Raw genomic sequence first — 24383 nt, 5'->3', positions numbered from 1 at the left:
AGCTTACCCTAGAATATCTTGTTCCTACAGACTAGTGAATTTATATTGAATGTCTGATGTCTACTTTCGTACGTTGTTTTAATATGAGAGCACAGAATACGATAGAGAGCACTGGCCGTATCGGTATCACTTATTCGAGCGGTATCATGAATATAAAAAAGTTAAAACCAAATCACATTTATTCTAATAGTTGAAAAATCACTTGCACAAACACTTTTTGTTTCAGTTATATAAGCTAGACGGGGAAGAGCGTCTTACTGCGGGACGCAAAAATAAGGTGTCTTCGATTTCGGAGCCGCATAGCTTGTTTATCCGAGTCTAATAGAGAGTCTAATTTTATCACCAGTCTTGTCCTGCGTATTGAAGACATCTATGACTGCCTACAACATGATGGTATAGTTTCTGCATGAGTTTGTCTGGGTGTGCACGGGCACAGAGATGCTCAACAGGAACAGAGGGGAGGCTTGAAATGGTCGATTGATTTTATTCTTGCAAACGGTGTTTTGCAGTAAAACCGTATGACCTCAATAATCCGCGTCAGTTCCGTAACAAAAACGATACGCCATTGTAGTGACGTTATTGTAGGCGGTATATGTTGATGTTGTGCCGCTATCCAAACATTTTAAGAGACGTCTGCAAGCGACATACTGGGGTAAAGAAAAGGCGTCACGTCTATTAAAACGCCATAGGAAACTTTCTATGCTCCGCCCGACGATGGGGGGTAAAAAAGAAAACGAACGAGGTTTGAGTTTTACTTGAGGCTACGCAGTGTTGGCCGGCTACACGGGCGGAAGGCTGGCTACAGACAAAAGTAAGGATGGTCCGTTAAAGCGTTCATATGCTTTGTGTGGTAAAGTATTGTAGATAAGCGTACGATCTAGTTATACGTAAAGCATTTAAACGCTTTAAGTTAGCGATTCGAATTCGATACCGCTGCAAGACATTGCTTACTTGGGACACGTGAAACTATATAAAAAGTTACCAGACTAATAGTACCACAGTATAGTATTGTTTAAAGCAGACTAATAGTACCACAGTATAGTATTGTTCAAAGTCAGATACTTAAACGGCCCAATGAGTGACACCTTAAAAGCAACAAGTGACAAAACTTTCCATTGTAGGCAAAAGCTTGGTGCCGGCAAGGGCCACAAGTCCTTCCCGAGCTTCTGACAATGATGATAAAATTCATTAACGTCAATTTCTAGCAATTATATTACCTATAAATACGCTGTCCAAAAGTTCATTCCAAACGACTGTATATATATATATATATATATATATATTTAGAAAGCAACGTATATAAAAAATTTACTATCTATATTAAAGTGTTAATGGGAGATTAACACCGAATACAGTAATTACATAAATATCTATGGTGATCCGAGTCACGCGTTATTGAAACTACTATTAAATTTATGCGCCGTCGATACACGAATGGCATACATATACGCGTAGTATTCTCTAATATCATGCTTGATAAAAAGATTTACAAAGGCTGTAAACTGCACAGCAGGCGTTCGGCTGAACCTTTCGTACAGAATGCATACGCGCTTCTTCTATATATCAATACATAGTAATTAGTATATTATCACGAATGAAGTGCGAGTTCCAATTTATCACAGATATACGATACTTGTTTTTATTCAGACTATAAAAATTCTATAAGTCAAATTATTATTTATTATCGAGTCTGTAGATGTATACGAAGTCCTACTATTGCATACAACCTAAGTAGCTACTGCTGTAATTCAGGGAGCAGCAGTTTTCAAAGTATGCAGACAAAAAACAGGCATGCCGATTAGTACGTCAACTAGTTCGTTAGTGATACGTTCGATTTAGCTAACTCCGGCTGCGATCCTCAAGGCTTTTAAACTTAATGGACTGTCCTACCCGCAGGGGCAGCGTTGGATGGATACCGCATCAGACATACGAGGGTGCTCTTTGTAGAACAGGTAAAAAAAATGCAGGTGGCAAATGCCGTGGCGCTGGCTATTACGACAATTTATGGAGTGGCAAGGTGGAAAGTCGCCGCGCGGCGGGGGGGGCGTAAGTGGGGCGAGGCCGCCGTCTGGGAGAAAGGGAAAACAGAGCAAAACTCGCGAGAAAGTGATGCACTGTGTTTAGATTGTTGAAATGAAAGCTTGAAAACATCCTGCAGGAACAGCGACAATCGACACATTGATAGACCGTAAACATGACAATTACTGCTGCTTGTCATGACAATGGCAACCATTTAGTCTGCAGAACTTACTTTTAACTACTTCGAACAACAACCGCTATCGACACAGAATTTCCACACGTCGCTGATGTGTCTATTTCAATGTGTAGAACTATTCCCTATAGCGCCTCAACCTGTATTCAGTGAGTTGGCCGATTTGCTAGCAGAATATGATCCGTCGTATTGCAACGGCTTTAACTCGCGATACCTGCCCTGACGATGGCGACAAAATTCCCTTCGTTCATTTCAAGGGATGGACCTGAAACGTTTGTTCACAGGTAAAAAGGACGCAGAGTGTACGTATGGTCTATAAAAACTGCTGTCGAAGTATAACAGTTTATCTGTAGTAATCATTAGTCAGTACTGTCGATTTGGCCGTTCGGTCGTTCGCCGACAGCCATTTGCCAGACTCGATCTTCATTTGCGTTTCACATATTAGGTTAAAACAACCGGGCGAACCCACCGCACTTTAGTATAGTAACATCAGCGGTGTCAAACGGTAGCAGCTTCATTATGAGCAGTAATAGTAGAAATGCTGATTGAACTAAGCAGAAGTGCTACGCTGCTGTTATTATTAATTCAATTCAGCTTCTATACATGCCAATTCTATTTATTATAACTGACATTACTATATATACTATAGATATATCATGGATTGATTGGTACACGTTAATTATATAAATCACTCCTGCGGAATAGCAGTTAATGGATAAATAACGTGTGACGGCTTAGAGGACAATTGGTAAGGGAATTAGCGCGCTATTATGTACCAGTTGAGGCCCTTCGAAACTTTATCCGCCATGGCCCCCATTTGGTGGAAGCTGGTATGGGCCTGCACAAAATTTCGCTCCTATCTTGTTACCTTTTTTCCGGACTGCTGTAGTTGACGTGGAACCGCCATCAAAAAGTCGACTAGCCTATTGCAGGCTGTTCGAAGCAATTCCATGACCCTCTTGGGGGAACGGGTTTGTTATCCTGTTCTAATTCGAATTTTAGCATTGATAATGTAGTAATTGATTGTTGGCTATGGATCCAAACCCAGTGGGACATTGATTGATACCTGATTTAGCGGTTGCCACGTCACACTGATGTTATTCTATTCCTGTATACACATACTGACGAAATCTGTGTACGATTTTAATATGACAGGAGGCATATGGAAATATGAAAATGTTAGAGTAAATGGTTGTGATATCTGTTATGTCCGCATCAATTTGACGCGCTCCGTTTGAACGGCATTTCTAAACATCGATATATTTGAACTAATATTCTAACAGTTTACGAAACGCTAAGTTCATATTGTTTGCATTGTTTACAAAGAACGTTCCGTTTGGAAAAGCCGTATTTTTAGTTCATATTAGAGAAACGTTTATCGTTTGGATAAGTTCTGTCGGTACTCACGTAGTAGCAGAGGCTCACTGGGGTGAATAGATTGACCTTCTTTCGTCGTTGCATATCCTTGCTAAGGACACTCTATCTGGCCAAAATTTATCAGCTAAACCAAGTCACCCTGGCGTTCGGATTTCGATTTGAATGAATCCACGTTGGGATTGGGTTTGGGTAATCCGAAATTTTCTCTAGTGGTTTATCTTTCATTATACACACAATATGACGCAATGCCCACTCTAAGAGGTAGCCTCGGCTTATCTTATGAAGGCAAACGCAAATTAGAAGTTAATTATTTTGCTTAACTGAAGGCGGCTACGTCCCCATTCATGTAGCAATGGAAGATGTATTAATGCGATATCCTTAGTTACCTCAAGTTGGCACAAATTGAAAGTTTCATCATGATCTGCGCCCCGTTAATAAAACTCCAAAGCCGTACGCGTTGCGCTTTTGTGATCCTGGTAAGAAAATATGCTTTGCATGTGAATATATAACATAACTGAGAATACAGGGCTTAGATTAAGGCGTTCATCGTGAGACGGAAACTCCGCTAAGAACATTTACGTTTTGTTTGCCTCTTTAGCTTAAGTCGTCGTATGTTTGTCAGCTGTAGATTTGAATTTCAAGCATGGGGCTTTGTTTAATCAGTACCGAGTTAAGTTGTTACAAGTGCAGTTCATTGTAGCGCTGAAAAACATGTTAGATAGGAAAATACCACTGAGATACTGAGTAAGCCGAATATAAGGCTGACGAAGTTTGTAGACAGTGATTCTTGGTAACGGTTTTCCAATTGCTGGATTACAAAAAAAATATAAACCTAACGAAGGGAAAATCGCAATACCAATATTGTGAAAAAAAAAGCAAAATTAATTAAAACGTTTTTCCTCTATAATTTTGTCTAGCAGTAGTGGAATTATGAGGGGCTCGCGTTTTCTACAAATTTTAACCACGTACAATTTTTCATTACGTAATCCCAAGAGTACTGTTTGTCCATGAGCCCCACACGTCAGCACGAATACTTCACGATACGCATTTAAATAAAAATACTTACAAAACAAGCGTTCAACGATTTTTTCCCCGTAGAACATATTTCGAACAGCTCAAAATTTTCAAGATGACGTTGGACATTTGCGTCAAATAAGGGAGTACACATCTCAAGATTGATTATTTTGCCTAGATTATTGAGTAAGGCTATTCTTAACAGTATTGAATAAGAGAGTACGGCTGCTTTGAAAAAAAGAGGAGTATTTTTAGTGGTGCACTCAACGTCTGTCACGCATGTTCCGTACATATAAGAGTTCAGTACGTCCATTGGTCAACTAATTTTTTTAAAAAAATCGACTTTTTTACTAAACCCAATCTTTCTTTCATAGTGGCTCAACTGAGAAATTACAAGTTTCGGGGACGTCAGCAGTGGACGCAACGTTCTGCCCGTTTAAAACTTAAGTGATTTGATTCGCCAAATATATTTATGAATACCGGTAACTTCTTACCTATGTCAATGATGACCTCAATCAATGACTGTACAATGTCGACGCTGATGTGACATCCGCGTTTATCTAGCCTTAATATCTAACCGTGATATCTAGCCTTAAATGCCACGTTTGCAGGGCACTAATGAATATTATTAGCAATGGACTTCTATTCAAAGATGTATCGTTGCAAGCGATCTGCCCACCCCCACCCCCCAAAAAAAACGTTTATTTTCATAGCTCATCCTTAGTTGTCTTTTCACGACATGGCTCGGTGCCGCTCTTCTAGCGCTACTTCAAAGACCTCCCAGAATAAAAAAGAACTCAGTACGAGCAATCTGAAGGGCTCGACTAGATCGAGAAGGAACTATAACTAGTTTCATAGGTTTTCCTGCTACTGATTTGTTTTTACTGGAGGATCAAACTGGGATTATGTCCAAAATTGAATCTATCACCCATCTTTGCGTTCTCCTATGTAGTACTCAGAACCGCTAATGCTGTACCATTTCGTGTCCCGCGCAGACACATTCGCGATGCCGGTGCATTCCTAAGTCAAATCCTTATAATATAGTTCGTCAAATACAGAGTAAGGTTTGACAAAATTTTGATAGAATTGTGTATATAGTTAAGACAAGCGGCTACTTAGAGCAGAACAAGTAACCTACTAGCCAGGTACTATTGAAGGGCCATGTTGTTTTCTTTTTCTGCTGGTTGAAGTTTAAGTTTATTTGAGTGCAAGCCTTAGAACTATGAACACTATTCTGAATGTGCCCGTGCACTCAAATGAAGTAAACTGTGTTATCGGGTATGGAGGATGAGCAGATGTCTTTCACTAGAGCAGTAACTGCTCTAACGTCTGTCACGCTATCACATCATTAACCATGACGTATTTCTATCCAGTTCGTCGTATAGGGTTTACGTTTCTCAGATGAGGTGACAAAAACCCGTCCTCTGCGGGCCTTGTTATGCTACGACGATTACGTTTGGTTCGTTGCTGTTTTCTGCCTGGCTGGAGTCGAGGAAGATCAACGATTCACTTCCGCCATTTTAGATGCTTGGTCTATTCAAATGCTTTGATTTTCAAAACGTTGAACACTTTTTGCTTTGCTCTTACCTGCGATAAGTATCAAACGTCACTCAACCAGTATGTTACTTGTGGTTTACATCATAATACGCGAATGGGCATTTTGACTATCGTTTAATAGGCGTCAACACAGAAAAATGATAATTATGATGACAAATATAATTTCTATTATGCACAGTTTTGCGGGAAGATACATTGGGACGTGAAGAGATTAACTTATGCAATCCATGGAACCTTTTTTGGCATTAGATTCAATGGTCACGTTCTATTGTAGCGATGTATAACGCTTTCTTTATTAACGGCTGTGAAAAGAAGCCTAGAGAAGAATGGAGATTCAGAAGAGCTGCAGCTACCGATTGATAGAAGGACAATTCGGTTGCTGATCACCCAAGACAACGCTAGCCTTGGTAAGTTCAAACTCAGTTTGGGTTACATTTGCCCAAAACGTTTTCTCACAATTTTATGGAAAAACTAACCTAGCATGAGGATGTGGGCAAAAGTCGCAAGTTATCTTTACCAAGTAGAAAAACTTTTTGACATCGGAAATGGCTGAATCTGCTGGTAAGAGAACTTTAGTTTGGTACTGATAGGCAACATTTGAAGTCAGCATAGGACAGATCGGCTATGGCCATCGGTCGGCGCAGGAATCTTCTATATTGGAGTCAGACATGAAGCTACTATCGAGCTCCAATGCCTGACTAGACTCGCCAACTGGAACCCTATGCAAGCCTACTACAGTGATAATAAATCGAAAGACTTCTATCTTGCCGTAACGCAATATTTCTAAGTATATAGATCCAGTATTCACTAACTATAGAGTATTACATTTATAAATATCTTTTATCGATATAGATTTTTCTGTAGTTGATAGCGGAGGACCTTATTGCGCTAGTGAATGTCGGTTCCTTTTTGTTGGTTGGTATCCATTGCCCAGACTCCGTCACGGTATCAATAGACAGTCTTGTCTCGAGTCTACTGAATCAAAGCAGCTTGTTACGATTGTTAGCGATACGTTGAGCAAAACATTGAAACTTAGCGCCAATCTTTCTACAAGTACTGTTAATCGTTCGGCACGGTTTGACACGACTTGTCCTGCTATGACGTTGGGCCTTTGACTATTTAGAATGACACAATCGTTTTTCGATACAGATATTCCCACGTCGCCCAGGGACTAATTAGAGCATACCCTAACGCGTTCGTCTGGGTTCTGGTTTGATCGATGGTACGTGTGCTGTACCTGGTACGTTGAACGGCATACCAGGCTTCATATATGACTATTATGTCGAGGTTTAGAAGGCCAAAAGCAGTAGGAGGCCCAAGAAGCAGAAGCTATTAGAGTTCCATAACGCCGCAGTTAGCGTTTGCAACAATCTTTCAGGGCGCTCATTGATCTAGATCGCTGAGTTTATCGTAGGGCAGTAAGTAGGTGGTCGAGTGGAGTCTTTCTTGACGATACCTCGTACTCCTCCGTGTCCTCCTGTGGTCGCATGTTCACCTGGAACCGCCGCTTCGTTTCCCCTAGCACCTGCCGACAGATGGCATCGAATGCAGCTAATTGGGATTTGATGCAATGCCAAGGATCAAAGCGAACGCACATTGCATGCTAGCTTTTTCGCTGTCCAGTGTAGGCACTCTTCTTAATTCTGTTGAGTAATAAGTTTAGCATATATAGGCATTCGGGGTGCAGGTTGTTTTATAAAAAATAGCAGGCTCGACAAGAGTTAACGTTGGAGCTGGCATCCGTGACTTTGGGGTCACTTGGGTAGGGGCAAATGCCTCTTTTCACCAGCTCTCCATGCGCGCGGATCATATCGACGACTTCGAAAGCTCATTCCGAATGCTTTCTGATAAGTACCTATTTGCTTTCGAACATTTTAGGCGAACAATTACCGCCGATAGTGTACATTTCGGTCCATACTCTTTCAGTGAGGCAGCGGATACCCTTATCTTTGAGAGAACATTTGACTTCTTTTAAATGCATGCGTTCCTCATAGTTTCCATTAAACATCGCGATTATTGGTTGAGGGTTGTTTTTAAGAAACTCCTTAACGAACGGAAGAATAAATCCGGTGTTAGGCCCTGGCATGGAACGGATTTCGACTGGGTGTTGATGTATCATTCTTCCTTTAAACTGCATCGGTGACCTATTATTGACGATAAGCACTGTTTGTTGAGGTGGACTTTCCGCGTGCAGCTCGACTGCCGCTATTTGAGTCGTTGTCCAATTAACACGATCGATCGTGTGGACAGGTGTGAAATCCTAGCTATTTGTTTAGCTGGGGAATTTTTACTCTAGCCATCTTATCTAGTTCAAAATGACTACTACAGTTGATGAGTTCGTTGTCCAGTGACTGCCCGTCAAGCACGTCTTTCTGTTCAATAAAATGTCGAAGTTGACTCGACTTGAACTATCGTTTTCCACGTTCTCTTATTGATTCCGATGAGTCCAGAAGCCAATTTCACGCTACACATGGCCTGTTCGTCGTCCAAGCAAAACGGGCTTCACCCATCATTCTTTCAATAAAGGTCTGGACCTGCAACAGCCCACCTAGCTACCAAGACGGTCAAATCTGCTATTCTAAAGATAATTGGTCCCTTTGCTGAGGCGTTAGGCCTCTATGTGAAGATATGCATTGTTTTTGAGATAGCAACAATTTAAAAACTGAATTTTAATTTTTTTCCACAAAATTTTGCATTTTTCACTTGTGTTCGATTGCCCATTGTGATCCAACTAAGATCTGAAATAAAATCCAAATTGCATAGTCATTTAACATAAGTTGAGATTGTCCTGACTTCGTATTATACTTGACTCCGTTCACTCGGGGCCAGATAATTATATTTCTGGTTACAACCTTACCAAACTGAAGCTATGGGCTTGAATGTTGGCTGTGATTCTTTTTACTAATAAATATCCGAACAAAGATTACAAGCTTCGCGTCACTCTACGGGCGCGGGGCACACCGACAGCGAGGTTGTGGAATGACGAAATAAGGTATGGCTGATAGAGATACGTGTGTTAGGCTTTGACACGAGGGTATATGTTTTGACCTTCTTTTGCGCAGGTCACAAAGCTCTTATTGTTTAAGGCCTCACCCGACTTTTAGGTTCGCTTGTCTGAAAAAATCAAGACTTTCGTTATTCGCTTTCGTTTGTGTCCTGTAATTTTCTGCGGATCTTCTGTTCGCGCCAAAACTGAGTTCAAATGGTTGTTATTGAAGCGACTGCGGCGTTTTATCGTTTCTCACCGTTGCCAGTACTATTAGTCCATCGAGTGGTCTATTCATTCGGCGTTCGCCGCCCTTTCCTTCTCAGGAGCTGCTCCTACCGCGACGGCAGCGCCACAATCGAAGTAAAAGAAGATAAACAACGTGAGGAGTGAGTGAGTAAATGAGTGAGGGAGGGAAGATCACAGCTCTTCTGCTGGAACTGGTTCGTTCTGCCTGGTTGCTGTGCCTGGGGTGCGTAAGCGGGCTAGCCAGGCACGGTCAGACGGAGCTAAACTAGCAGCACCCACCAGAGCGGGCCACCACAGCACAGCATAGCATAGCACCGCTTGCTTTAGTGGACGAACTTTCGAGCGAGTCAGCCAACCGAAAGAGTACGGTGCTGCTGCTGCTGCTGCTGCTGCTGCTGCTGCTGCTGCTGTGAGCAGTAACAGCAACAGCAGCATCTTGAGCTGTTGCCGCTGCCCAACGACGACTACAAGTTGAAATGGTGCCACAGGACAGCGTGCAATGATGGCCTGATCATTTGTTGTCAGTTAGAGTGTAGTGGTTGCGGATGCAGACAGGCCTTTCTAGGCGCTGTTGAGTGTGAGTCGGTGAGCAGTCGAACCGGAACAGTTCTACAAGTCAGAAAAGACAGCAAGACGTTAGCTAGTCATCGGCACATCAGGTAAAAGCGACGGCATCAGCAGCAGCAGCAGCAGCGGCGGCAGCAGCGATACGGAGGCCGCGTTCGCTAGGATTAGGCCGCTGGCTAGCAGCGGCGGCAGCAGCAGACGCAGTCATCGCTGCTGTTAAACATAATAGAGGAAGTAAAGAGACAAAGAGAGTCGAGTCAGGTCGAAAAAAGGAAAGCGATTGCCACTGCTGCTGCTGCTGTTTCTGGTTGAAGTCGAGCTGTGTCACCGTATCATCGCCGTCGCCGTCGGCGTTTTCTCTCAGCGTCGAAATATATCGTGACAACGTTAGAATAAAGGAACGCTGCTGCATGCGACAATCGTCGGGCGGACGGTTGCCGATTGCCTTATCTAAGCATCAGCCTTGGAGAAGCGCTCGCGTCACATGAAAGTTACAGGCCATGATTTGTTCAGATGCAGTCGTCTTTATCCATTTTAGCACGAGTTTGTGTCACTGCGGTGGGAGGAGCGAGGACGTTTCGAGACCTCGTTGCAGGTGCGGGACTCTAGCAGCGGGCGGTGTTTTTATGCTGGCATCTTCGCTTGTTCTCTAGGATCGTCTGTCGCCCGTTGAGAAGTGCTATCCACTTATTAATAGTTCGGTATCGCGTGAACCTCGTAGACGAAAAGAAGCTGCTTACTCTATCGTTAAATGAACCCAGACAAACAGTGACTGTTGCCAACGTCCCTGGGCCTACGCTGCTATGCTGAATTGCTCAAACGTATAGAAATCACGTAAAACAACGCAATTTGTTAACGGACAATGACAATACTACGCCGTTACCTCCTAAGCTATCGCTAGCACAACTAGCAACAAGCGCAGATATCATCGACGAAACGCGCTCCGCTTTTTGTGATAGCTTCAACGGGTGCTGGTAATATCCGTCTCCGTCTGCTACACGATTCAAATATGCGATTGAAGAGATAGGATAATATACGTGCACGAGCTACTAATTTGTCGAGTCCACCGATTATCATCATACAAGTACTGCTGCTACCTAATAATTCATCGTATACGTACATATATATATATATATATATATATATATATATGTGTGTGTGTGTTGTTGCCTCAGTGATGGTAGAAGCGAGACAAATCTACAGAAACGGATACGTAGACAGCAGCAGTAACGACAATGCGTCTACTATTTTGACTCGTATTGTGAATAGTCACGGATAATTCGTTACTCAGCTAACATATTTTCCGCGTTTCGGTATGGTGTTACCAATAAGTGGTGTTAATTTATGTATATCTCCGTAAAACTACTCAGCTCGTCTTTGACTCGTTCGTTGTTTGAGCACAGGAACATCAATTGTATTTGCTTTTTAGCAGGAGCAGAAAGAAAAATAACCGCACAAAAGTTATCGCTTAGCCTGTATGATAGCGAACAATCGGTGCTCTTGCCCCGATATATATAGATCAGGGCAGGTGGAGAGCAGGTGTCACGAGATTAGAACGTTGCACTATTTGTGTAACAAACTTATCGTTTATATCCTTGCCAAATCACTGAGCTAATAGGCACAGAGCGAACAGCAGGAGTTCATCAGAAGGCAGTCGTGGGCGGAAGAGGCAAAAACGCACATATCGACAATAAACATCGTAGAAGTAGTAGGGGCAGTGATGCGGTGTCGGACACAACCATGGAGATCGCGCCAGTCAAGTTGACTGCGTGCCCAGATTGCTTTCCCAGTGTTCGTGTTGTTGATGTTTGTCGTCGTGCCGCGACATGTTGTTGATTTCCTGTTAACGCTTTCGTCGTTATTACTACAGGTATTAAAATTGTCCCCCCTCGACCTGCTGATCTCAGCCGTGGTCATCCAGAGAACGGTTATATAATAAAAGTAACAAAAAGGAGGTAGTTCACTGTTATTATTGCTATTCTGTTATACGTACCCGAAGCCATCGGCACGTGAAGCGCCCCCGCGACGTTTTCGCTAGCGGTTTGCGAAGTGAGACAGCTGACAAGGATAAATAGATATCGCAGCGAAAGGAAATATAGAAGCACAGATTGCGCGATGGGATGCTGCTGCTACTGCTGCTCGGGAAGAGCCTTCATGATTGGGGTGTGCATTCTTCAATTGGTAAGTGCGATCATTATCTCGAATCGATAAATGCGGTCCGCTGCTTGAAATGGATTTGATTGAGTCCCACATTTTTACGTTATATTGATATATGGTCCAGCTTTAGTATCCTTTTACTCGACTAAATTGTGTGCATCGTATGACACACATGGCTACGACGACTACTTATTAGCCTCTTCAAAGCGACATAGAACCTTTTCATAGAAAAAGCAAATATTTCCTTCCAGCAGAAAAATTATTTCATTCAGTTGAAGCTTCTTCGCATGGTAGACATGGCAACTCCTTGAGCTTAACATCCTACACTTGCCTGCTAAAACTATGACACAAATAGTTACACTAGTTATCGACGAACAGCAGATATGGGGTACTCTAGGCATGGATAGCTTGGTTTACTTGGTCGTCTGCTAAAATGGTGGATGAGATAAATTTTAACATCAACTGAAATTGAAAGTGGAAAGTGAGAGGAAAGGCATGCTTTTTCAACGTGACCAGAACTGCCCAATTTGCTAGCAGGTTCAACTCGAGTCTCTGCGCCATTGAACTGAATTGAACAGAGTGTGAACGAGTTGATGTAATTGTTCGCTATTCAAGCTTTTTTTTTTTCGTTTTTCAAGTACAAAAAATCTATTCAAAAACTGAATCAGCAAAATTTGTCATCGTCGCATAGGTGCTTGTCGAAGAGCTATTATCAAAAGTGAAGGAAAGTGACAGGGAGAAAAAAGGAATATTCTATAGGGACAAGGAGGTTATAAGAAGCTCCTATGATCATGTGAGTCCTTACTAGGACACGATGATACTGAATATGGTGAAATAGGCTCATGATGATTGTAACAATTACAGTTGCGGTACCAATGCCCTGATAGTCATCGTTTTTTCCAGCTATTTGTATCATTTGTGGACAGTCCTAGCATTCACGGATGTCCGTCCGCTATCTTCCGTTGCATTCCGTCCTTTCAGCACTCGTTCTAACAGTAGATAACCATCATATGAGAACAAAAAGAAAATTTCCACTTACAGACCGCGCTCTTTTTCCATCTATTATATTTGTGACCACTACTTTTCTTGGGGCAGCATCTTGGTCCATCGAAATTTGTAGGGCCGCGCTGTAGCTACTACAGCGTTCGGAATTTGAAAGAAGATAAAGAAAACGAGAATGTTTGCCCTATGCTTATTAGCGTTTGCCCCGTATTCATGAATCCTTTTGTCTTCAAGCGTGGCAACACGATTGGCAGCAGTGCACTTTTCTGTGTCTCTAGAAAAACATTCATTTATTTACTCACTAAGTCAACAGCACTCTGGTTGTTTCTCCGCCACTTCTTACAACTTTTTTTTTTGTCTCTTGTCATACGAATATGACTGTTGCTATTATCAAGCTAAGAACAGACCATCCGCCCTACCACCATTGAATAAGTTGAGTCTAACGACGTGGTAAAAAAAGATAAGGGGCTTGCATGCCAGAAGCATCCTACTACCGTTACCCTCTGTCTGTTTCCGACGGTCGCTATGTATTTCCCTCTATCCACCTATTTATCTTATCTCTGCTTGAAATTCAGTTTCCAGTACTGTCAACTGATAAAATTATCTTATAGATATTATTCCCTCTATTTCTTTACCTCTTAGCAACGGCGTGAATAATGAATGAAGTACTCACATGAACAGATGTGACCACGGTCTACGGTGTTCGAACGAAGCGTGTATCCCCTTCCCCGTCTGTCCTCCCCGGAACAGGACTGAAAAAACTGTATGCAACGACGGCAGCCGTAACAAATTAGAGTGGGTAGATGACGGCGGATAGCACATCAGACGCACGCCTAAAAAAGAAGCTTATATAAATAAAATGATTCTATGGAATATGTATATAACAGGTCATAGTAGTAAGTCGAAGGGCTGGAGATGGTCAATACCCGTAAATATAATAGCCGAGGTGATCAACTACCAATTACAAGTGCGCTTGATCGTGTGTACGGACCGGTTTAACTCAACGATTTCGTCATCATTACGGTTAGGTCAGAGCTAATGTTAATGTTAGTTCTGGCTGCTTTCAGCAACTGTCTATTCTTATCCTGACCTATTTGAACTATCAAATAAGATATTCTATCAAAGCTAAAAAATAAAATTAGGCCATTAATTTCGGCGGTCTGATCGACTGCCGTTGCCCTCTGTCCTGTTATTGAATAGGCTTATAGTCAATTCAATCCGCTAGTAACTGCCGGTTGCCCGCACGGTACGCCTTCTTTAGGAAATCATCGTCATCATCATCAAGTTCTTATCCTGAATGATAAGATCAAGACATTATGATGTACTAAAGTAATATGAACAAAAGTATAATCACACAGATTGGTTTATTGATTATATCTCACAATTTAGTAAATAAATATACTTCATTGTTACTAACCACTCTAAATCGCTATACGATCGATGCGTCATAACATTGGGAAGTACACCATGGAGACATGGGACATAGAGTTGAGTCCAACACAATGAAAAAGTTAGATTGTTATACACACAAATATAGCCACGTAATTCTGTACCGCGTCCCTTCTCTGTTGTTACGTGGTAAACAAGTGCGAGATCTGACTTTTATGATCCCTGGTGAATCGTTATTAAGCGGAAGCGTAAATTGTTCTGAATGGCAGCCGAGACTATTGACTCTGTATGGAACAATGAAATTCATAGTACAAATATAACGTGGAACCGACCCCTTCAGCCGATCATTATGAAAATTTCGAATTCCTCTACCTACTGCTCTGTAAAGTGATACGTGGAAGGCTAGAATTAGGAATAGAATACAGCGTTCAAGAAACGACAACATAGGGGGCATCAACACCTGTGGCGGTTCTGAATCTTCTAGTTGTAGCTACGGAAACAATGAGAAAACCGTAAGACTCGAAGGAGCAACGGCCTCGGCAACAGAAATTCAACATTGATGCACTGTTGCGGACGGACAGCGTTTCACAGGAGCGACAACCAAGAACAACAATATTAGTAGTACTATTAAATTAGCATAGAGAACAAGTGGAGATGTCTAATTGACAATGTCAATCGTTTCAGCTAATGGCCGACAGGCCTGACGCAGAAGAATAAAAATAGTAATAATAAATGACAGGTGATTCGCTGCAATGACGACGACGACAAAAGTAGCAACATCTTCTAAAAGGCGAAACGCTGTTTATCACTGTATGTTGCCCAAAAGGCTACTGCAAGGAACTCTCACCCCGAAGGCCTAGGCCCGTAGAGCTGTGCTGAAAATATTATAGACCAGTTAATGTCGACTGACTATATTCAAACGGAAAATTACTACGCTTACTTTGTCAAATGTAGGCAAAGCTTATGGTGTAGGCAGGCAGGATACTAATGTCGGTTCTTTTTCTTAATTATTCTCTTACAATAGTACCATATTGATAACAGTCGTAATAATAACTGATACTTTTTGAATGATGAGAGAATGAATTGAAAGTTGGTCATTTCCTGAAGTTTGCGCGATCAGCACTTCCAAATCAGTAGTTGTCATCTTCAATTAACACCCCCAACTGCACAGTTCAGGTTAGGATAAATCTTAAGGGTGTACTCTTTTTGGCTCATCGGCGTTTTACTTTTGTACAGCCTGACTACATGAATTCAAGGTTAAAACCTAAAATGCAGCGATAAGCCATGTATTACTATGGTATATGTTAAAGGACATTGCGTTAGATATGCACTTATTTATATCGAGTGCACATTTATGACATTTATAATATCACGCCGTATTAGGCCGCCGCTACGCTCTTTGTCAGTCCTTCTGTTATACTACAATGTAATCGTTCAATCCATTAAGCAGCGTTGTCGACACAATGCCATTCTATTGCCCGTTCACTGTTCGATGGCCTACTCGCTAATTTAGGGCTGGAAGACCACCGAGACGCGTTCGTCTATCCGTGGGCGGTCGCGGATCATTGCGCTTGTTGCCAAACAAATTGGCTTCCAAAGGTCATTCTGAAACACAGACTTTGAAATACGCGATACAAGATGGCGACCCAATGGCGCTGATGTTTCGGCAAGCTGCACTGCGTTGCAGCGAGACGGTTATAAACTAAAGGCTATTACTTGTAGTGATGATAGTTATAACAATAGAAAAAGAAAAACAAATGATATTGGCACCATAATCGTAATCGGCGAAACACCCATATATTACGTATAGCAGAATAATATATATACATTACAACCGTGCTATCTATATACTACGACGACGCCATCTGCCTATACATGTTTTAGTGATGCAGAATTTTGTCAGCACGTTGTCTGCTTCGTACCCTTACAAGCATATCAAGAGGTAAAACAGGTACGCGGATACAATTTACAAAACTATCCGATAGTCTTGCTGACTGCTATTTTATTTACACGCCAACTGGAGCTCGCAAACTACATAACAGAGAAAGTACGTTGAATTAGCTCGAATGAGCAGTTCTGTATACGAAAGCTGCATTTGACATGTTTCAAGCCCATGTGTCTGTCAGTGCGGTTTCAGCGGGAAAGATTGTCTCGTACAACACGGCAATTCAAGCGCTTTCCCATCTCATTACTCGCTTTTATTTACTTGTCCCATCATGGCTACTACTACCACTATAGCAGCAGCAACTGCTGCTGTTTTTGGTCGAGTTGTTAGAAACGAATATTTTTGCCTTTACTTTTTATCTCTCCCGGTATTGATGAAGCCTAGTTAGACAGTACCTGCGACCTAAGCCTGTATACTTTGTGCGCTGTTTTTAGCTTGCAGCCTATATTATGCGTCTATGGTTCAGCAAAGCGTGAGTGCACCGAAGCCGAATGCTGGCGTTCTTCGTAACCTACCTGAGAGCCTGCTGTTTGTTGTCAAGAACCGTTGTGCGTTGTTCTGTTGACACGCGTACAGCACGTATCTACCGTTATTTTACGTCAATGTCCGTGTATACGAGCTCCTAAGTGACAGACATCAGCGAAAGACTCATCGGCTCATCATATGGGCTATGCGCGCATAGAATGCTATGAAACGGAATAGAAAATTACGGGACAGTTAATTATCGCGACGAAGATGGCCCTCTGATGTTGCAACGCTTCCATATTTTTCCTGTGGACTTTTGCCATTACTAACTTTGCGTTAGATGTGAGAACCTAGAAGAAATTTAAAAAATAAGACAGTCCATTGTATAGCTTGTAGTATTCACTTGAGGTAGTCATGTGAAATCAGTCTACCGAGTGCAATTTTTACGGTTTGTGATACCTTTTACTAATTAGTTTATTAACTGTTGCTGGCTGGCTAGCAGGTACAATTGTATCTACTTTCGTAATTGTCGCCGGTTGTACGGTCTATGTTATTCTGCTAGCTGGTTAAAGCCGTTGGAAAACTCGAGCGTTTCGTTAAACGATCCCGTTTCGTACGATGCATCTTGAAGTATAGCAGCAGGTGGGAGGGCAGAGTTCGGCTAAAGCCGGTCATATTATCGGCTTGTGTACCCCCCGATAACAATTGAACAAAAGAAACGCTTGTATTTCTGAAATGAGACCGTCCTGAATGAAAGACCCGTAGTAGTGGTTCATTCAAATTTTAACATGATGCAGTGTATGGCCAGAATTATAAGGCCGTAATCGTGAACGAATGAAAGAGCATTCAGCGTTCGAGGTGCAAGAAAGGCAAGTTTTCCAACGCTGCGATGACCTGTTAGCTGAAACTCACAGAATGTAGCTTACCATAGTTTAGATGTAACCTGAAAATGCCCACGATAAGAACACAATGAAAACAGGAAGAAGTTGATATTTACGACTAAAACTTATCCTGGTTGCAGCATAAGCATAATAACACCTGAAAATTGGACTAGTAAACATTAAATATATGAATTACTCGACCAACGAACATTTGAGATCAGTGGTAATCTAGTCTAGATTAGGACTAGATTAAAATTCATTGTCACTAGTCGGTAAGTTACCTACAGCTCAAGCGGTCATCGCATCCATGGTCGAGATCTACCACGGCAATGCGGTCTTACAGAGCAAGCCGTGGCATTTTTTAACCAGCTGTTCCATCATTAATATTTCATGATGGTGATAACCAGAACGATAACCTAATACAGTAATGAAATATTAGTGCGCCATTAAATTTTACTGTCGCAGGTCCACGGGTTTCCTCTTTTAATAACGGCACGCTTCTAAATGATCGACTTGGTAGCAGATAGGTTGTCTTATGTTTCAGGTTCGTAACGTTCTGCTACGATTACATAATAATAATAATAATAGCAACAAGGGCCAGAGCTCGAAGGTTGGGTTGATTAACGCTGTAGAAGATGTATGATATCCGGCTCTTCAACAATATTTACCTTTTTGACAAATTATAGCTGGCTGGATTGTTAATATGCATATAGTATTGATGCGTTCGTATATTTATTTCTTCGCTAAAAAAGGACATTTTACACTAGCGGCCTAGAAGACCGATATTGAAATACGTGCATGGTTGCTTATCACAGAAAAAAAATGTAAAAACGTAGATTTAGAATTAAAACGGATTGTGTCGTGTACCTAGGTATCATTCTGATACAGAGTTGCGATGATCGCGAGCGGTACTCCAAGAAAGTTAGCCGCGGTCTGAGAAGCGTGTTCAATATGCCAGAAACCAAACAACAGCTAATATATCATAGAACAATCAAATGCATAGAAACTCGGTGTTATTTTTCCTATTTAGGTAAAAGATACCGACGTTTTGTTCTATAAAGAACTTGACAACCTTTAATTCAATATGGTATTCTATAGAAATTTTAAAAAATAAGTAGCCGATCCGATGTTTGCTTAACGCAGCAAGTTGAAGCTTAGGTCGACTGCAGCATAGCGAGAACCGTCTTATGCATTCGGCTGGTCAAAAAAGATTACACTATTTTCTTTTCCATTCGCTACTAAAGACGCAGGCTGGCTCTTCTGGCGAGCAATTATGATCTAAAATGGGTGAATCGTAAAGCAATCTTCACGAGAACGTCAAGTTGGATGAAAAAAATTTAAAAAGCTGCGCGCTAATTATAAGTGCGCCATTTTGTAAATTATTCTAGATAACCTTATTGATGTAAATCTGGCCAAAAGCTGTGTTTAAAAAATTAATTACGTAGACATTTTCAATACACCTGACTGATAATTCAAATTTTCGGAAAATACTGTAGATTTAACTAGATGTAATGTCTAGTTCCGGTACATAAAAAGATGCATCCTTTTAAATAGCGAAGCACTTTGACTACGTTAAACAGCTAAGGACAAGTGTGTGAAGCTCCTTTTATGAATCAGTATATAGATCGAACACAGGCGAGTCGCCCGCGGTAAAGGGTTATCTAGATTTTCTGTGGCTGGGAATTCTGGGAAAACTCCACGCTTTCTTGAGCTATCGGCAGATGCATCAATATGTTGGGCAATGTCACAAAATAGCGAAAAAGACATCGTCACGATCACTACGAAATCGAGTTTCGAAAAGCCAATTAAATTTAGCCAAATTGTATTGACTTAGTATTTCATAGTGGCAGCGTTAGGATATTCTAATCGTAAGAAATTTGTGCTCCCAGAGGCAGAGGAAACGCTCTGAGAAATGACCGCGGCAGAATTATTACTAATCCTCCATCATTTTGAATGAAATTTCGAATGATATTTTAAGGTAATCGATATGAGACATTAGTAGAATTACGAGTACTTAGCGAGTCGCAGCGTAAATAATCTGACGTATTGTTATCAGAGACTGTGCTATGTTTTTACACACGAATCTCACAAAATGTTTTCCTACAGATTAGCAATGTAAAACACACGACGACATGACAGAGCTTTATCAAAATGTTTTAACTATGCAGGATATCTGTTTATAACAACATGAAATAAACGGGACCATTTGTAGCCGCTATGGATATGAACATTCCATAGTCGCCGGGTTATCCCTCATCACGCTGGACTTTCTGGTATGCAAATAGCTGCGTTAGCCGCGCGTCAGCATTAGGTAACCAAACTCTATAAGTATAGAAGATGCATAACACACTATTCTAACGGAAAAAAGTCGTGCTTTAGAAAAGTAAAAATCAGGATTTTACTTTCGATCTCGGCTGCAACGTTTAATCTGCGATTCCCTGCCCCTCAAAGCAAACGAAAAACAGTAGGAGCTACTATATGAAGTAATGCTGTTCATTAGACACCCATAACGAAAACTACATGTGCTTCATTAATTTCAGCTTCAAAACATGTAGACATCGGACAGATCCTTCATCTAAACAGTGTTCTGAAAACCCGCTTATGTAGGCAATAATTTCCATATTATTATGAGTGGTACTATTAGCTGCTGTTGGGCTGTTAGTATCAAATGGCTGGGTCATCAGATTCGGGTCGACCTCTGGCCCCCTGAGGCGGTCGTTGCGGTAACAGTGGCGCTGCATATTATAGAAGACCCGTAGTTTCACTATAATTTGGTGTCCAATGCGTATTTTCTGCCAATGTTCCAGTGACCTGTCCCGCGGATTATTAGAATTTCCACGGGATACATGTGCGCATTTGTGGCTTGTCCTACTATACCTAATACGCTCTCCAAAAATTTCCAGGGCTATTCACAATAAATCCCCGACATAACAACTGCGGCTTCCGTACAGCTTTCGGACCCGTTCAAGTAACGGACAGTCAACTCTGTGCCTTGACAACAACATGTTGTTTGCTGACTGCGTCGTATGGGAAGAGTTTACGGTTTTATATAAACAATGATGTGGCATTTTTACGCTACGTTTTCATGCCTGCTTATTAACGTACATAATTATTCCGGCCATTTTCATTTAGTGGGCTTTTTCTGTTCATCTGTGGGTTTGGACAATCACAACACACAGCGATTGTTACAAGCCGCTACATAAAAACAACTCTTTGTCAGCATACGATTTCATTTTTATTAATGCACGCAATGAATGGGTAGAACAAGTTTCTCTGTGCGCCATTCAAAAGTTCTATACGATAGTAGTGGAAATATATCGTTCCTCGTCGTGCATTACAAAAAAATTCAACAAGGAAAAGCGGTATTTAACCTGATAGTCTGACGTATAAAATGTGGTTTGACATAGTTCCAGCTTATAAAATTAATATGAATATAAAAGCTCCCGCGCTCTGCTACGAAGTAAACAGGTTTACAAATGTGACCATGTTTGTCTTGAAGCGATAACGCTTCCGAATGCAAAGTAAGTTCGAAATGCCACTTTCGTAGTGCCCGTTTATTAAGTAAAAGATCAGTTATGCGTGACGTTCACACACTTATCCTGATTTTAAAATCAATTTCTATTTAGACAGTATGAATTAGACGCTAGATTAGTTAGAATTCGACGCTCATAGTTTGTGTATTCTTCCGAAGAATTTGTTAATCATCTCCATTGTTCCGAAAGATCACTTGTCACAGTGCCTCCAAGCAGGCGTTGCACGCAAACGGGAGCCAGCGCACACGCCAGACTGTCGAGTTAGGACATTTTCCTCTGGGGGTTTTGATGAATAGAGCAATTCAAGGGGCAGAAAGGTCGACCTAGCAGGCAGATAAATTCCAGATAAATGGATGAGTAATACAGAGAGAGAGAGAGAGAGAGATAGATATCAGAAGGGTCAGCAAGAAATACTGTCAGATGCTCCTGTTCACTCTTGAAAGGTCTGATTCTGCCCATTTTTTGATGGACTGCTCTTGACGTCGCTTTCTTTCGAATTGTTCATTCTAGCAGAAACGCCATGACTAGAAAAAAGAACATGATAGACTACTTTTCTTTTTTTTTTTGCATATTATAGTGTTATTTTGTACCACCACTGCCAGAGTTAGCGCAGAATATGCCATTGTCCTACAGCATAAATAAACAGAATTTGGAGCTTGGGAATGTTGACGGCAAAACCAACTGTACATGCAAACTACTCCTACACTAATCATCAAGCCCATTAGCTTAACGAAGTGAAAATAGAAGCGGTGCAGTATATATCTTTCGTCGTTTGCTGTTCTTATAGTTATTAACTCATAATGTGTATTTCCTTTTGTCATGCTATCTTTTCAGGACCATCCTTTTCGGTAAAATAATTTTTCTGTATATTCATGCTTGTATATTTAGGGGCCTTCTGCTGGATAACCTTTGCATGAGAAAACGATAGGCTGTTAAACTAATCGAGTAGGTGAAACAATAGGACAGATATCGTAATAGGAGCTTTCGAATATCCTTTTATTTATTTAAGGCGATTTAATGACTGGGAATTTAGCCGCCATACGTTTCGCTGATATGATCATAGGCAACAATGTAAGCTCGTTGTGAAGCTCTAGTTTATGATGATAATTTTTAAGCCAAAAGGACAGAGCCGTTTGTCGAAAACTTATTCTATCAGCCAATGGCTAAGGCTTTAACACCTAATCGCATCCAATCTAGCATCTATTTATTATTTAATGCTTTATCTTCGACTCCTGCTATCAGCCGTGCTGCGTACATATAGCGTGCTCGTGTTTCGTGCAGTGGCGCCCTTCACAGCTCAGTATGCCAATAATCTCGCATCCTTGTTGCCACCCCTCCCATTGTTGTAACGGATAAATGCCGCCACAATCTTCCGATTATTTTGGCGCTTCGCACTTCCGTCCAGCGTCATAGTACGTCACCGGCACCTCCTTTCAAAGTCCTTATAATCCGAATCTGGAAACGCCGTACGGTGTATGGCTGAATGCTCCTCGTAAGGGACACATTTGGTCTCCTTGTTCACCCGACCTGATACCGCTTTCCCATCGTTTGTTCCAACGCCCGCGACCGGGTGGACCAACCCACTTAGTGCTGTTACCGATACTAACAGTTGTTCCGCGGGCAATCTGCATTCGCGGCTATCTGACCGATGATTTCATTCAGGACCTCGTTTTCGGACATTTGGCTGTCACTAGGTCTCGCGATTCGCTCCTCTCCACTATTTTCATCGCGTTCGAACTATCAACCGTTCGTTTTTTAAATTTTCGCACGTAACAATGTCTTGTCGAAAGGTGTTAACCGTTTTTTAACTAGATGGCGTTAAGGTCACATGTCTCAAGTAATATGAGTCAGGTCGCGCGTTCGTGTTATTTCAGTGCAGAAATTGGGCTGTTGTAACCAAGCTACAGCCATTGGAATGCTCTTATCTCAACGTGAAATAGGGCGCTTTGCAGATGGGTGAACTTTCTGAAAAAATTCATGATATTTTACAATATTGTCACGGTAAAAGCACAAATGCTCATCATTTCCAACAGAATTGTATTGTTCCCAATATATGCTATCCAAAGAAACGGCAAACAATAGCTATGCCGCTTTCACTCTCGTTGTGCTCGACTAACTGTGGAAAACTTATTGAGATTATTACGTAAGTTAATAAGACCGATACTAGACTAGCCACGATATAGCCAATAAACTAAACGCCTATCGCTGAACAATTTCTGACAACTTACAAGAAAGCTGGCTAGAAAAAAGTTCAGAGATGGCACACAAATTAGCGCAAAAGAACTTACTTAGTCGTATTTCCATTTGGAAAACCTTCTAAAAAGGCTACAAAATCGAGCCATTTTTAAGCCGTGAGTGACCGAAACGTGAATCACGTATGACGTTCAAGTCTAAGTAAAGAACATATGCTCCACAAGCCGTGATATAGCCCAGACCGACACCATAAAAGGTGATGCTATGTGTCCGTTGGAGTTGAAGAAGAACTGTGTATAGTAAACTACTGCTGCCGCCTGGCAAAACGATTGATTTGGATCTGAATTCCCAACAACAAACAAGGTTACAACGAGCCATTGAATAATTGATCAGGATCGGTGAGCAAAACAGACGTCGTTCTTCACGATAAAAATGCCCGAGCACATACATCTTTAGTCAACAGGCAAAAACTGGATGAAAAACTTTAGTGCATCCGCCGTACAGGCCGGATCTTTCACCATCAGACTATTATCATCTGTTGCGGTCTTTGTTCTATTAAACCACTACTATTACTAATTAAATTCTAATAAATTCATCACTAATCACAAATCATCATTTTTCATTTAGAAACCACAAAAAATTGACTTAGTAAAATTAATTTCAAATATAAAAAATATTTGCTTCAATTTTGGCTCAAAAACGGCACTCAAATACTTTTTGAGGCCGTTCAATACACACTGTTTACGTGCTTCATGTATATATACAGGCGATACAATCCGATGAGCAAATTCGCAGGAATTTACTTACTTACTGACCTATTATAGCACATTAGGTTGACAGAGATCCGAATTTTATG

At 41.4% G+C, this 24383-nt stretch overlaps 1 protein-coding gene and 1 long non-coding RNA gene across 2 annotated transcripts in view; both read left to right on the top strand.

The window, feature by feature from the left end:
• Positions 1-8782: 8782 nt before the first annotated feature.
• NKAIN (Sodium/potassium-transporting ATPase subunit beta-1-interacting protein) overlaps positions 8783-24383 on the top strand; it is a gene marked incomplete at its 3' end in the record, with an annotated part of 17873 nt that continues 2272 nt past the window's right edge. Inside the window, 1 exon segment of the mRNA XM_086970333.1 lies at positions 8783-12143. Within this exon segment, the coding sequence (XP_086826459.1) occupies positions 12078-12143 (66 nt within the window).
• LOC111265075 (uncharacterized) lies at positions 16466-20057 on the top strand. Its single transcript, XR_002683258.1, has 2 exons — positions 16466-16557; positions 16890-20057. It is a non-coding gene; the product is annotated as an uncharacterized LOC111265075 (long non-coding RNA).

Source organism: Varroa jacobsoni, unplaced genomic scaffold (assembly GCF_002532875.2).
Source record: "Varroa jacobsoni isolate VJ856 unplaced genomic scaffold, vjacob_1.0 scaffold_930, whole genome shotgun sequence".
Classification (NCBI taxonomy): domain Eukaryota; kingdom Metazoa; phylum Arthropoda; class Arachnida; order Mesostigmata; family Varroidae; genus Varroa; species Varroa jacobsoni.
The sequence above is the reverse complement of the archived record's forward strand: the minus strand, read 5'-3'. Positions and strand labels throughout refer to the sequence as shown.